Here is a 15,808-nt window from a genome sequence, read left to right as displayed (position 1 = left end):
AAGCAAATCGGAAACACATCATAAGAATTGTTTTATTTGACCCATAATCATAAATCAACTGAGATGAGTGTGAAAGCAATTTTGTACCAGAAAGTGCTGCTGGCTTAATTTGCATACTGTGCTACGGCGAAAACGATAAAATACACGATTTTCGTGAACGATTGCCCAAATATACTTGAACGAACTTGAACGTTCAAAAAAAAACTTTTTCTTCAGATTTTACTGGCTACTTGATAAAATTGTTAGGTTGGTGAAAACAACGCTGCACACCAACTATGGCTCAATTCCAACCAGTAGAAGCGATTTTCTTGCAGTAGAAAGTTTTGAATTTATCACTAAAAGACGAAAAAAACCTATTTTCAAGATTTTTCTGGCAACCCCATAAAATTGTTAGGCTATCAGTAGAGATGATGCACACCAAATTTGGCTCAATTCCAACCGCTAGAGATTATCCTTGATCGGTGGATAATCTAAGAATTTTCATCGAAAAACTGGAATAACTCCGCTTCTACGGCTTGGAATTGAGTAAAATTTGTTTTGAATAGTCTTTGAAGACAGCCCAACAATTTCATGGGGTTAGCAGAAAAATTTGAAAAAAAATTTTTTTTGCGTTTCTGGGCAAATTCAAAATTTTCAAACTCTACGTAAACCGCGAATATTGGTTGGAATGAATTCAAATTTGGTGTGCGTCGTTTTTTAAGGTAACCTGACGATTTAATCATGTAGCCCGCAAGATTAAGGAAAAAATGTTATTTTTGAACCGCCCTAAGAAGGTATCGTTGAAAGACAGAAAGAAGAAAGCCGATTTTACGTGATTACATACACGCATTCTATCCAGACTTTTGATTACGCAATCATAATAGTACGCAAATATTAATTCATTCCGGCTGGTGTGTGACATAACTATTTTAACGGGTACGATTACCAGTTCGTTGTAAGTGGAAAAAGTTTTTACAAATGTGTAGAAGAGACGAGGTATAGCTTAGTGGTACGATCCATATAGCTACAACACCAATGGGCTTCTGGTTTGGGTTCGAGTCCGACCGAGGTCGACCCCAGAATTCCTTCAAAAGTGTTGAAGGATTCTCGAAAATCACCACAGACAACAACAATAACGAATGTGTCGCAGCGACAAAAAATATGCAGCCGCGATACTCCATATTCTACTAAGTTTATATGAATTCAACGTTAGAAAAAGTAAATAATATGCGCAATGTTCATCCGCGCAACTTCGTCATCCGCATTGTAATATTTTCATCCACACAAGTGCAATACATCCCATAGGCTGAAGAGCACTGCAATAGACAAAACGTTTTAAATACAGTATATTGTCAAAATTTCTGCAATTGGGTATATAGGTTCAATTATTTTACAACATAATTTCGGTAACGGTAATTCGTATGTTTTATTTCATTTCGATCAGTCGAAATGTTCAGATCGATTCGTGTGCAAGCGCATGCATAATTTCCAAGCGAGAGCGGACGGTAAATTCCACCATCGCCAAGCAGGAAATGCGGCAAAGGGATCTTCTCCGGGACGAGACTATAATGAAGTTGCGCTTCGGGTAGCTATGCCGACGAAGTTGACGAGCGGCGAGTCTATTATACGTCCCTTGATTGTGGTTTACTCTATTTCATTCATCGTAATTTGATGTTTGTATCACTAGCATACCCGGCTTTTCACCTATATACAATACACACACCAATTCCACTATCTCCAATCTTCATTTTAGACACTATATTTAGAAACGCGCAGTTGCACATGCAAATCTTTCATTCTTTTGACGAGAGCTTCACGGAGGTATACTCAACTTCAATATACAATTGAATAGTATATTCATATTGAAATGAACCTGAATATTTGCGGCTGGCACCCGTCAGGGGTAATCGTCAGCAGCTAGTAGAGAATCGTAAAGAACATTGTATATCAACAATCGTATCACAGGCCAATACGTACGTTGGAATTCATTTAGCCCTAGATGCAGAAAAATCAACCTCGTAGGCACTCTCGTGCATAGAGCGATGATGATATGTTAGGGTAACAAATTGAGTTTAGAGGTTGAGAACACCCGCAAAATCATTCTTGAATGAAAATCCGCAAAATCATCGTTACCCCGAACCCATCATCAACCGCTGCATCGACAGGAAATTAACGCAATTCAACGCAATAAAGTCAACCGAGCCTATACCGACCGAACAACCAAAGTTGTTCATATCCATCTACCATGGACTGGTCCTATTTCCACCCGCTTTGAAAAACTATTGATTTCTGCGGTCAGTAGGTGTTTCCATACCACACAGTGAAAACCTGCGTGATTTTTACGACAACCCAACCGCTCCCTGCGACAAGCTCCTGCACTTCAACGAAGTCATGTAGTCTGTATTGTATAGTTTATGAATTAAGTGCCACTGTGATTGTGACTACGAGGGAAAAACGAAACAACGTTTGCAGGATCGCATAAATCAGCATGTCCCGACAGTGGCGTAGGAGCATATGCTGTCGACCATGGCTTTCCTTGAAAATGCCGCCCAAATTTCGAAATTGTCTCAATCTTTTCAATTATATTTACTGGGGATCTTGTTGTGCTTCGGTAATTCTGTAGCGCTGGCGTCTGCGCCACTATGTCTCTAGATATATTGGAATACGCGCATCACGCTTGGTTAAAGGCTCACCCTTGACTCATTCTCTGTAACTTGATTCAGAACAGGCGAAGGCCATGAATAGTGCCATTGGCAAACATTTGTTAGATAATCCTGTTTGCGAGAATAATTATATCGGAACGACATATTTCATGTTGTCGGGAGTGGCCGTTCACACTTTCATTTGGGTTCCTTGGAGTCGACTTTTATCAAAATACACCAACTAAATCTGTGCGAGTGAGGAGATAGCGTAGTGGTATGATCTCCAGCAGAAACACCAATGGATTGCGTACCAATATCATTGGCCGAATTCATTCACTATAACTTTTGCAGCCCCAAGCAATATTTTGGATGATGATATTGCTGATGAACAAAAGGGAGGTCATCACTTTCCCCCTCTCCACGGCCATATTGTCAATTGATTCCTAAAAATCTTCCCGATGAATAAAAAGGGTCGTCAACAATCAAGCGCCCGTATGTAGCCGTAAACCGCGAGTGAACCTTTGGTCAAAAAAGGTTGGACCCCTGACGTAGTTAAATGTACACGGACAGCATTAAAACGAATTTTAATCAAACCTTTCAGAAATATACCTGTATTTGGTCAAAACAATATTCATTTTTGGGGGGAGTGCATGGCGTTAAATGTGTCATCATTTAACAATTCCTTGCGGTATGGTAGCCTTCAAAATTAGAAGAAGAAAAAACAGGAGATGACGACATATTTGATTAAGTGAATTATCCGATTTGTTTCTACATGATTGACTAACTAATAGCTAGCATAATAACACATTGCCCGACAGTAGAAAGACGCCTATCCCCGTCCAAATCTTCAACATTTTCATTGTGACATCATTTACAAGGATTAAGTTAGAATGGATCTGTGTCGTCTCGCCATATTTTGAAAAAATTCTCCATCCTATTTTTTTATTCTGGCAACAGTTTCGCTATACGCAAATGAAAGCTTCGGAAAATTATCACTAAGGATGTTCAAAACGAATCAACGATTCAAAAACGAATCATTATCACGTCGTACGCATCGAATCAAGCTTGTCGAATGTAATCAGCATAAATAACCACATTGTTGACAAAGCGGTTCTGACCATAAGAGTTTATAACTGATTACTGACCGGTAAGAGACGATGTCGAGCTCAGAGATTCTTTTCAACATGAAGTTATATCGCATAAAAGCAGCTCAATAGTGTTAGCACTCATCGCGCTCATTCAACATCCATGCTCATTGCTCAATTGGTCATTGCTCAATGCTCATTCTTGCTAATGCTGTTGCTGAGATGCCTTCAACCCGCAATATGAATTATAAGCGTGAAGGTGTCGACTGTCGATGTCACGCATACTCCTCCAGTTGATTCGGCCATCTGATAGAAAATATCCTCACCAATATTTATAACGATGTATTTTATTAGCAAAGCATCAATTCATATGAAGGTGAATATCATATGATATATGCAGAGAGTCAAATGTTCGCATCGCTGTGGTGCTTTATGTGACTAGCGAAATTGTCATGGATTCTGTGAATATACATTGCATAATGTATATATTGTAATTGTACACGATTCATAACTTGAAATTGGTTCGTTCGAAACGACGTATAACGTCATACCTGGAGTAGACACGCACGTACAACTGCACACAACGCCTACGTTCTGTTATTCCCCATTACCGAGATGTGGATCGGTGAATACCCAGGAGCTGCACCAGAAAAAAATTGCAGTATGCAGAATATAGATGTTGCGCGAGAAACGGGATCGAATTTCGGCGTATATATAGTGTGGATGCGGGTTGTTCACCGTATTATAAATAAATCGAGTTTTACTTTCCGATCCGCTATCTTATCGATATCTTTACTGTAGCTTCGTAACAACCGTCGTCTTGCACAATGATGGAGGTAAGTCATCGCCGTTAATTGACTATTTACTATGCTTTGAACTACCATTCACGATTTACAGATTATGGCTCTCGTAATAATGACTTGGGTTGCGTGTTCCACTGGAGCATATGGAATTAACGAAGAAAAAAACTTCACGTCCCCATCTATTCGGTAGGTAGCCTATACTGTGAGTTATGCTACACGAGGTGCAAGCATACATTCCAATTGTTTGGTTGAGAACCCCTGGCAATGTATTGCACTGTAATTGAGCTAAACAGTGAAGGCGTAAATACAGTTTTCCATGGGCTATTTCGAATTTTAGGTTTGTGGAGTCCCAAGGTCTGAGATGCGAATTGACACAAAAGGAATGTGAGCACGGCGAGTTCGTTCGACACTGCACTTATCAGTGAGCTTGGTTTGAATTTTTTCCTTGGAATTTTGACCGTCGCTTTATCACAGGGATAGGCAAAGCCGAAACAGCAATTGACCGAAACATAATTCATGAACCATAATTGATCATTGATCAATCTAACAGACGTGGATAATGTGTCGTCTTAAAATCTGGATATGACAGCATCGCGGCACAGTGCACAATTTAACATGCGCACGGCTTACTGTCCACAATCCACATACTTGGAGCATGATTTTAACTCTACCCTAGAGTCTTTATTCCTCAATGTGACTATAAGTAATCGTATCAATATTTCAGAGTTGACTGTGCTGGTGTGACACCATCAGCTTTCGAGTTCATCCAGTGCGAACAATGGTGCACCAGCCCCCTCACGGAAAGAATTCTCAAACGGATGTACTTTCAAGTCCGCGAGATATCTTATATCATGCCCTTTCTCATCGGCGAAGAAACGTATCATCTAAGAAACGTTATCGGATGCAGGTTGGTCACGTTACGCTTTTTTAAAGCTACAAACTCCTTGCAAGTAGGCCTATCTACAATTGAAGTACTAAATGTTAGTTATGAATAATCGGCACAGCAACACGACTCAAATTAGTCTATGTTCATGTTCATAGGACATGAAATTTTTCCGTATATATAGAATTCAGTGTCTCGTACCAGTATAGGAAACTACATGTTGGAGCAGAATGTTTTGGAATATTTCAGAGACGATTTCAGGTCAATCATGAAACCGAATTATTTTCATTTCCAGTTGCGCATTGACTCCCAAAGGCTATCGACTCAAAGAAAGGGTTCGGCTGCTTGCCAAGGCCCGAAGATGACTACAGTGATGGGATCCAAATATCAAAATTATTTATATATTTAATATTTATTACACACATTCTACTTAATCTAAAAATTTAGCCAAAATATTTTCACAATAAAGTCTATTTTTCTGCTCTATAGGCCTATCCGTTTGACATTGTTATATTTACTAATATGCGGGTTTTGTAAATATGTGGCATCGTACCATGATTTGGCAAAGTTGAGTTTGTGATTTCACACGATAATTACACGCCAGAACGTTGATTTATTAGAAACGCCCTTGCGCCACGTCACTACTACTGAAGGTACGGCAAGACTCCGAGTATAGGTTATATTGAATAGAATAGGGATGGCATTATTGGCAAAGCGTCGGTTATAAGACCTGAGTCAGAACTTCAAAATGACCGTATAGTCTGTAAATATACGTGCACTCTTAATTCTGTTGGCTGCTAGCCAAGCCCATATTGAACTGTATCACACCTCCTAAAAAATTCCGCTCAAGTTTCCTTCACTTTGGTAGAAAGTTGCATTCATCAGCGTGTCGAAAGCGCACTGTGTATTGAGCTTCATGAGGCGATGGTCCGTCACCGAATTTCGCCACTCCATCGTACATAGCAGTTGATTAAAGACATTGTACACCAATCATGCATTGGAAGTTGTCATCCATTTCGAACAAATCTGAAATGAATAGATTTATGCTGCTTGTCAAGTGATGTTTTACTGAGATTCTATAGTCAAAATATTAATTTCGACTTGGAGGTGCGCCAGGCTCGGAAATAAAAATAAGTCTGTAGCAAGACAACGCTCACAATAGACCTGTCGCTAACGCAACAGCAGCCTGATCACGCCGGACCACTACTGCTGAGCTACTTCACCAAAATCTGTACCAGGCTCGCCCAGCATAATTATGCGCGCTCTCTGACTATAGCTAACACCCTGAAACACATGCACTGAAAATCAACGTGATATGCAAGAAGCGTATTCTGCGAAAGATATAGCTGCAGTGGACTAAGTTAGACGCATAATTGTTCTGAACAGGAAACAATTGTCACTGCGGCTATCATCGCCTCGGCAGACTTCCTGACGTGTTGCGGTGCTGTACTTATCGACCTTGTGACATTTATTCACTCTTTAGATCAAGAAATATCGATGTACTTTGAAGCGGGGGAAATGAGCGTATTAATAATCCAATCCTATTGCTCCAGCAAATAAACATTATGTCCATATGCAGCAAAACCAAACTAGGCTGGAAAACTGTAACTTTTAATGTATGGCATTCATGCATATTGCACTAAAGGCAGAGAGAGGTCGCAAGTTAAACACATGTTAACTCAACCGAGTTCTACTCCAAGAGGAATCTTTCCTAAAGGTTATATCATAATTATTAAGAGAAACATTTGCATATGATATCACAAATAGAATGTAGTTTACAAGCCTCGTATATATTCAGGGTTGCCATCGACATCGACCCAAAAATAAGGACAGTCGAAAAATTAGATTAGCATGAAAAAAGCGTTTTTGTACATACTTCGTATTTATGCTAGCCGTGGTACATCACATTCCATACTTTTCGACAGAAACAATCTGCTCCAGCATCTCCTGGTTATTAGAAAGTGTTTCATGGATTTCACGATAGCTCAGGTCTAGGTTTACCTTTACTCAAGGCCGAAACACCACTTCGTCAGCTCCCCCCTAAAAAAACGTTGATCTTGCCGCCCCCATCCATAGGGTGATAAACCAAACTTCTTCATCTCGTTATGATTAGGGGCGTCAACCAAGATGGAAAAAGGAAGGCTCTGCACCAAGTTTAGACAAAATCATTTTACGGGCGTGTGGAGCAAGAATTCCGATAACAATGCTTGTAATCTTGGTCCTGGCCGAAGAAACCTATTTGCGATGTTGGAATCGGGGAAAATTGCTTTGAACAATTGCGATGTGGAATTATTGGCGAGGAATGATTACTGGTGTTTGACAGTATGGAATGCCCGGATACCCTCTGCAGCAGCTGCCTTGTAGTCTGTGGTCGTTAGTGTTGATCGACTTGTGAAAAAATTATTCATCGACTGGCTCAAATTAATTATTATGACACGCTTCTTGTGTTTTGGGGTGCCAATGTGAGTTGAAATAGCAGTCTTTCCCATGGCCTCGAGGTTAATGTCCCAATTGCAGATATTTCAATGTGCGAAACACTCGCCTTCAAAGCTTCGTTAGATATCTTTGAATTCTCTCTCGTAATTGTTACGAAAATCGTTTTTACGCCTGCTCATTTTAACTAATCAGATTTAGCGATATTAGTAGTTAAACTATATGCGTAAGTGCAATATAATTTAGATAAATTTATTAATGATTTATAGCTTTACTGCTGTTCAACCAATGTGTCGACTGCAATGCGCCTTTTGCACTACGCAATAAATTCTGCCTTCCCCACAGCTTGAGCTTATTCTGTTGTAGACCAAAGACCAGACACCTGGTACTGCTGTTTACTGCTAAAATGACGTCCGCTGCGGTAGCTTGGTACAGACGAAACTGCTATACCACCACTCACTGCCCCAGCTATCTCACCACTTGGAAGTCAAATCTTGCGGTGTGTACGACACGAGAGTTCCTTTCATTTATGATGTCATAAAAACTCGACGCGAAAGCATAACTATAGAGTAATGTGCAACACAGATACCAGAGGAAAACGATCAAAGTTCTGTAGTGGTTGAAAATAAGGACGCAAGTCGAAAATAAGGACATGTCTTAGAAATAAGGACAGCTGAGTTTTCTAAGGCGTGACTCTTCAAAATAAGGACAAATCTTAGAAATAAGGACGGTATGGCAACCCTGTATATATTTGAGATAAATATTGTACCATACATACAGTCGACATGTCCTAAAGCATACACTTGCCTATAATGTGATAGCTTGTGACCGGCCTATTGTGATGCTCTATCTAGCACACCCAAATAAACCCCATCAAAGTGATACCCTATGTAGGCTATGTGTCAAACCGTCAGTGATTCAAACCGTCAGATCGCTCGCGGGCTGGACCAGCCAAATTGTTGTCAAATTTCAAATTGTTACCTAAAAATCCGTACCCGTGTTCTCATATGAATATATTATTATCAAGCCTGTGTACGTGATAGTAGATTACATTATATTACGGATCATAGGGGTTCTATTCTAGTAACACCATTATATTCGCAAACAATCGCGTTAGCAAAAGTCCGATGATTGGCCGGTTGCACAAGGTTAGGGCAAGTTTAGTTTTTGTTGCAGTCAAATCGGTGAAAAGTTGCATTTATTTTGTATAAAAGTGGCTGTAAAAAGTTACATTTATTTTTCATAAAAGCTGCATTGAAAAGTTGCATTTATGGACAAGTTCCTTGAAATTATTAAGGTATGAGATACTCGAATCGTTCCGTATCCAAGGCACTGTAGCAGAACCCAATGTATAGGCGAATTCAAAAAAATCAATAGCCTGAAAAGATTGACCGAGTGAAAATATATTTTTCGGCGGTCTAGCCTTAATGTACGTCAAATCAGAAATGGCCTCAAATTTAAGCGACAATAAAATAATCACGCGGTTGATTGACATATAGTCCAAAATATTTCCAGTAAAAAGTTAGGTGCATAAAAAATCGAAAAAACTTGCAAAAAACTTGCCTGAAAGATCGAAGAAGTTGCAAATATATGCATGAAAAATGAAGAAAAGTTGCAGAAAGCTGCAATATAAGATCCTTCCAAACAGGTTAAAACACCATACTATATATCTTCTGAGTATGTTGGAAGCTGCCGGAAGTAGTAAAAATAGTTGCAAAAGTTGCAAAAACTTGCCCTAGTTATAAACCGTTAAAACAGTGGCTCTAATGACGATGTTAGCAGGCATATTTCTATGCTCTTTTTGTTTTAGTCGTAATCTGCCGTTAGCCCTGGGTGGTTGGGTATGCGCTACGAGTAATACAAGAGATTTAACTCCAATAAACGCGCACGTTGGAATTTGGCTCATCAGTATTAATTCGCGAATCGGGTTTATGTGGAGGCCGGGGATCTTTTGAGTAAGAACTGATACAGAGGTGCGACAACATATGTTTGAATTATGATTGTGTGACTATTTTATTCTCCAGATATAGCTTGCGAATAGCGGTTTCGCAGTTGCGTTTTCGCTTCTGAGAAGAACTACTTTTCGGAATCGGATGTCATGTCAGTGACTTGGTTCCTAATGGTAACTAGAGTAAAACCATATTACCGCTGTTGGCTGGTTATAAAGCGGACTACAAACATAACTCAACATTTGGTGTCTTGAAGTATTATATAATGGAAGGATTTCTAACTAAAAACCCAAACATTTGTCAGAAATGTGCTGGATGATACAAGTATTTTCCTATCTACTCAGAATTGCTTTTCGGGACAGATGAAATCGTCTGGCGGGAGGGATGTGGCGCGCAAGCCATATATGTTTGATACTCCTGTGGTACACCATTTAACAATTTTGGTGCGCCCTAGGGCAGGGGTGTCAAACATACGGCCTGCCAGACGATTTAATCTGGCCCGCGAGGCAATTCTGACTAAATACTTTAAAGTAGATAATCTGTCAAGATCAAAAAAGTCGAACATATGTTCATTGTTCATATGCTACATTATAAGCATCCGACGGTAGTGCGTTGAGTTTTGACTGAAGATTCCACTAAAAACAAGTCGGTGACATTGACACCACATTCCGAGAAGAGAAACAAGTGCACTCTCGGTTCAAAGTTTTCTGGAAAATGGACCAGAATTAGTTATTCAAAGAAACGAAAATGCCAATGCGAAACCGTTTTATGTAAGGTCCATGGCGAATATAATAGTTAAACGAAGAATATAATTCAGATGTCGTTGGTCGCACCGTTGTATACCTTATTCTGACCAAAAAGGCCCCTAGCGCTAGAGAGACCCGGAGGGGATTTAAAAATAATGAACGCAGGGCCAACGTCGCATCATGACTAAAGCAAAGGGGGTATATAAATATGTCAAATTATATCGTCGTCGGTGTCACTGTTTAGTGGTTTATAATTACATTCAATCGGTCAATCATGGTATTTTTGCCAATTCCGTTGTTGGTCGCGAGTGACAGTGTTCCTATAGAGTCATACGAACCGTAATATAATGTATAGGACAATAAGCCTTGATAATAACGCATTCCAATGAAAAAAAGTATGGATATGGAAGTAAAATTTTTGAATCATTTGACTGGTCCGACCTGTGAGTGATCAAAATGTTTGAATCCAATTCGCGACCCAAGAAGATTTTGACACCCCTGCCCTAGGGCATGGATTCTTAACCAGGGGTCCGCGGACTCTTTGAGAATACGAATATTCAAAGCAGGGGGTACGAACTGTATTGTGGAATTATATACGATGTGCTATCTAGAACCCAAAATTATTTCACAAACGAACAAAAGTCGAATAGAATCTGGGAAACGAAGATCTTCTTCGCACGGTGCGTGATTTCATCTCAATGGTTTTTATTTTATTTTAATATACTATAGATAACATCTCGCGAAATAATAGTAATATTAAAAACGAATCAAGCATACGCATTTGAAGAAGTTCGTCAAACTGTTTTCGAACGGTATATTTCTAGTCTCGTTTGAGGCTGTTGGGATGCATAGGCTAGGGCAGTGGTTCCCAACTTTGTTCCACTCATTTCGACTTATCAAGCTCGACACAAATTTTCGCTCCCACAAAAAATAAAAATAAAAAATAAATAAATTAGTATTTTGAGATCCAAAAAAGAGAACATATAAACAGGAAATTTATACATTCGACTCTGATCGCTGGTGAATTGACTAGAAAAAAGGTCATTAATATTTGCGAGACGGTGCTCGGAAAACAGGTTTCCACGACCACTTCACTTTTATTCAGTCAACTTTCGGGATAGTTACAGAATAAGCAACTTTTCACGTAGCAAAATTTTTCCGTGACTGGTTGGCGGTTAATTGAATATATATCACTTGACGTTCTAACTATAACATTTTCGCCCCATATGACCCCCTTCTTTCTCAAAATCGCCCACGTTGGGAACCACTGCGCTAGGGTGTATGCCGTGCAACCTGTTGTTGCAAGGCTATTAGGCACCGATATTTCGGACCCGACCATAAATTCCGCCGCAGGACACACCAAGACGTATGAAGCTTCGGCGCAAATGGCAACTCCGGCAACTGTAAGGCCGATAGAAAGAACATAGTAACCAGTGGTCGCCAACCTTTCTGAAGCCAAGAGCTACTTCTGATTCATGCGACGGGCTGCCAGTTAGGTTACCTACACTACATATCTCTCATTTGAATATTTGCTGCTGCTATATGAAGCACGACACATCTGGTCATTCGTGAATGCCTGGTTGCAGGTAAAACGTATTGCTTCTTGCAGATGTGATAGAGCGGTGGATATGATGTGAAAAGTCGCAAATGATTAAAAATCTCCAATTAACCTGTGGACAGCATCTGACTACGTAACAAAAAAACTAAGCCTCGAAACCGCCATATCTCCATAGAAGCGGATATACTATAAGCCTGCGGAGCAATTGGTTTGTTTACAACAGGAGTTCCCAACCTTTTATCCACCGTATCCCTCTTCGAAATCCATACCACCCTCAAACAAACCCCCATTTTTCAACATTTTCAGAAATTAGGAAACGTCATTTTAATTTTAAAAATGGTATATACCACGGGTCGGCACTCGGCAACCTTTCGTGTGCAGCGTGCCAAATTTCAAGTTACTGACGATGACCCCTGGCGAGTGTCAGACGAAACTATTCGGGTTTATTTCAATATGAATATACCATTCAATTGTACATTAAAGTTGTGTACCTCCAAGAAGATCTTTACGGCCTATATTCGAGCAGCTTTACAACCATTGTTTGGGCATGAAGTCCACGGAACGCCGGTCAAAAACCACTGATCTAAGTGGAATTAGGTGTGATGTGATTTCAGATATGGGTTTGATACAAATGTGGAACAGTTATTACGATATTTGCCCGAACAAATCATGATCGAAGTCATAACCATATTAGGGATGGTGGGAAGGCTTGAGAGGTTATGGTTCGTGTGAATACGAACCTTTACAAAGGGTGCGCTGTGATGTACAATTGTATCAAGAAGACTATGTGCAATGTGCATATTTATTACGATCGATGGATATAAGCTTGGATTCTGGACCCTGCATGTGGAAGCTAACATCAATCCGGATTGATTGTTTTAAGTTTCGCTATTATATTCGTCATTTTCGAAGGGAATATAGTAGGCCTATTATTGTAATGCGTCTTTTGCCCCAGTTCGAGGGATATATCTGAATGCGTACATGCACCACAACTTTTTGCCTTAGACAACGATACATTCTCCTCATCAATTTCGTTGAATTGCCAATTGATTGATTCAACCTGCGCAGTTCGCTTATTACCTGCTTCCTACATGTATTGTAATATTCACATGATATTGTGTTATTGCGGTACAAGCTAACATCGATGACCCAAGAGTGTCTTAAATATTTACGAACGGAAAATATGAATATTTCAATCACACAATTCTAACACGGCGAATAAAATGTTTGAAACTGACAATGTGCATTATACTTTTGTGCTAAATCCACTCCATGTCGCCATCGACATGCCGAGAGTGACCCGAAGTTGAAATGGTAATGATTTCAACCAAAGATGTTGATGTGTTGACGTAACTTAAATTATTGTATTTTCTATAAAAGGTTCACAGTTGCGTAGAACCTACCAAGGTTCGTTTGTGAACACGAACATCCAAATATCTGAGGTTCACACACCGAACGCGAACGTGCACTTCACGTTTACGCCATCTTTTACACATTGCGACTATATAGAGATTGGAACGCATCATTGTCATTGCGAATGAAATGGGGAATTTGACTGTTGAGTATTCGTCATTGTGATGCTAAAAGTGTTATTACAAGTTCCAAGCAATTATTTTCTTTCCAAAGGTTTGTTGTTGCAGGAAACGATGCCACCGTTACAATGGCTTGCGATCGCAGACTAAGATGACGACACAGCGTCCGTGAACTTGGTTTGGTAGTGGAGTGAACTGCTCACTATCAGTCCGAAGATTTTGTTGTTCTCTCCTCGAAAACACTTGATCCACTTACATATTTAGATATTCTCTTCATATGTATTGATGCCATGACAAATTTCAGATCAATTTCACGAGAATACGACACGGTGTTAAATAAGATTGATGACGAAATCCGATTGTTTGTTTCATTATCATTACCACCAGCAGTCGAGACGTACGTTGTTATATTTTTGGAATGTAGAGGAGTATACTGCAATATTGCGTAGGAGCGTTTACAGTAGAGTAGCCTATATACGTAGTGGAAACATACTGCCCCACCGCATAGCAATGTCTGTCTAGCATGGCACGTGATGGTAGGTTATGCAACAAGCAATCATTCCGAACATTTACGTATGTCCGCATTTTCATACATTTGTAACAGTAGGCCTATAGGATACGCGTGTATTATATGCGGGAGAATCACAGTGCTGCCGATAATGCTAGAAAACAATGTCATGCCGTGTCGGACAGCAAAAATTTTGAAGCGATTGGTTCCTTGAGAATGGTAAATTCATATGCAACACATCTGCGGTGCAACAATTTCGTCACGTCATGTCAAGTTCACATTCATACTCAACAAATTCACATCACTTGACCTGTAGAAACTGCATTCCAAGCCCGAACTTCGTACGCGATTTTGAATTAATTTAGCTTTACCGTAAACAATTGAGTGTTGTCAAGAGCCAGTGAAAGACTGAATTAGTACGATCAGTGACCGTTTGGTGCCAACCTGAGCCGACCGTGGTAAAATGATCGTGAAAGCGTGTTGGATTGCTCTTTGTCTATCGGATTGCAACTTTTCAATAAAGCTGATGGGGAGGTTGTAGTTACAAACATTGTTTTTCAGCGCTGTCCTGCAGATATTGTAATGTAAGCAATCAGACATGGGGTGATGGCTAGTAGGCCTATACATGAAGGAATCGATTGCGATTACGATTGCTACAAAATCTCGATGTAGTCGATCGCGATTACATGTAAAAGTAATCACTATTACTCACGATTGCATTTATTTTGGTTCTTGACTCTTGAACCTTAAACAGTTAAACAGTTTCATGAACACATTGGAACACAATATAACGATTGGGATAAGAAGGCCTCACGAGAGAGAAAAATTATTTTTATATGTGACGTCCTTTTTATTGTTACGTCACGATATAACCATTACCCAGAGGTGGTCAGTAACGAAGTACTTCTACTTTTTCGAAGTACTCAAGTAGTTATCCTCTACTTCTGGTACTTACTCAAGTACATCTGATTTTCGCTACTTCTACTTCTACTTCGTATTATATGGTGATCTACTTACTTACTTTTCGCTATTTTCAGTTTGTCAAGTAGAAGTAGTTCAATCTTTCAATCAGGAGGATAGCCTGAGGAATTTCGGGGCTGTTTTCACGGAGTATCAACATTTAATTTTCATAAAAATTGAGTAAAGCCCAGAATTTTCGTCGTGCTTCGCGCGCAATGATGGATATGCGGAGTTACCAGTATGATTTCACGGAAGTATCGATGAATATATTTTAGGTAGCGGGTTGGCGTGGTTCCGTTCACACAGGGATATCTAGAATTACATATCTAGATATCCCTGCGTCCACACCACATTATCCCCCTTCGCCCATATGAAATAATTCATCACGGTATATACGGATCATCAAAACGTTTGATACCGATGTTTCGCAATCTAGCATTTAATTGTCATATCGTAATCTAGCATGTTCATGGTGCGTCCTAACCTGGCAAAGTGGACTCTGAAATTTTTTTGTTAGTTTTTAGAGCTGTTTTAGCATACCACCTTTGAAACTTTCTGGACTAAAGGCATGAAAAACGTGTTCCGCTTTTAGAAGTAGAATTTATGTTTCATTTTCAATTCCCAGTATGATATACTTTGAGTTATAATTAAAATCAGTTATTTTGTCTGGATAACATGCATGTTGAAGTAGGCTATAAAAGCAAGTGTATAGTAATGCCTTTAATTTCCG

The 15,808-nt window shown here is 39.7% G+C and overlaps 1 protein-coding gene across 1 annotated transcript; it reads left to right on the top strand.

The window, feature by feature from the left end:
* The first annotated feature begins 4,419 nt into the window (after nucleotides 1–4,419).
* Nucleotides 4,420–5,757, top strand: LOC145459747 (uncharacterized). Its single transcript, XM_080338300.1, has 5 exons — nucleotides 4,420–4,542; nucleotides 4,604–4,695; nucleotides 4,847–4,930; nucleotides 5,234–5,416; nucleotides 5,688–5,757. Exons 1-5 carry the CDS (start codon nucleotides 4,534–4,536, stop codon nucleotides 5,755–5,757), a joined length of 438 nt encoding a protein of 145 aa, XP_080194426.1. The 5' UTR covers nucleotides 4,420–4,533.
* Nucleotides 5,758–15,808: the final 10,051 nt, after the last annotated feature.

Source organism: Botryllus schlosseri, chromosome 2 (genome assembly GCF_051294905.1).
Source record: "Botryllus schlosseri isolate E-star chromosome 2, Bs_hap1, whole genome shotgun sequence".
Taxonomy (NCBI): Eukaryota; Metazoa; Chordata; class Ascidiacea; order Stolidobranchia; family Styelidae; genus Botryllus; species Botryllus schlosseri.
This window is presented reverse-complemented; position numbering and strand designations above follow the sequence as displayed.

Coding starts and splice junctions, on each gene's coding strand:
- LOC145459747 (XM_080338300.1), top strand. Junction 4,931..5,233: donor GTTCGACACTGCACTTATCA/GTGAGCTTGGTT, acceptor TCAATATTTCAG/AGTTGACTGTGCTGGTGTGA. Junction 5,417..5,687: donor AGAAACGTTATCGGATGCAG/GTTGGTCACGTT, acceptor TTTCATTTCCAG/TTGCGCATTGACTCCCAAAG.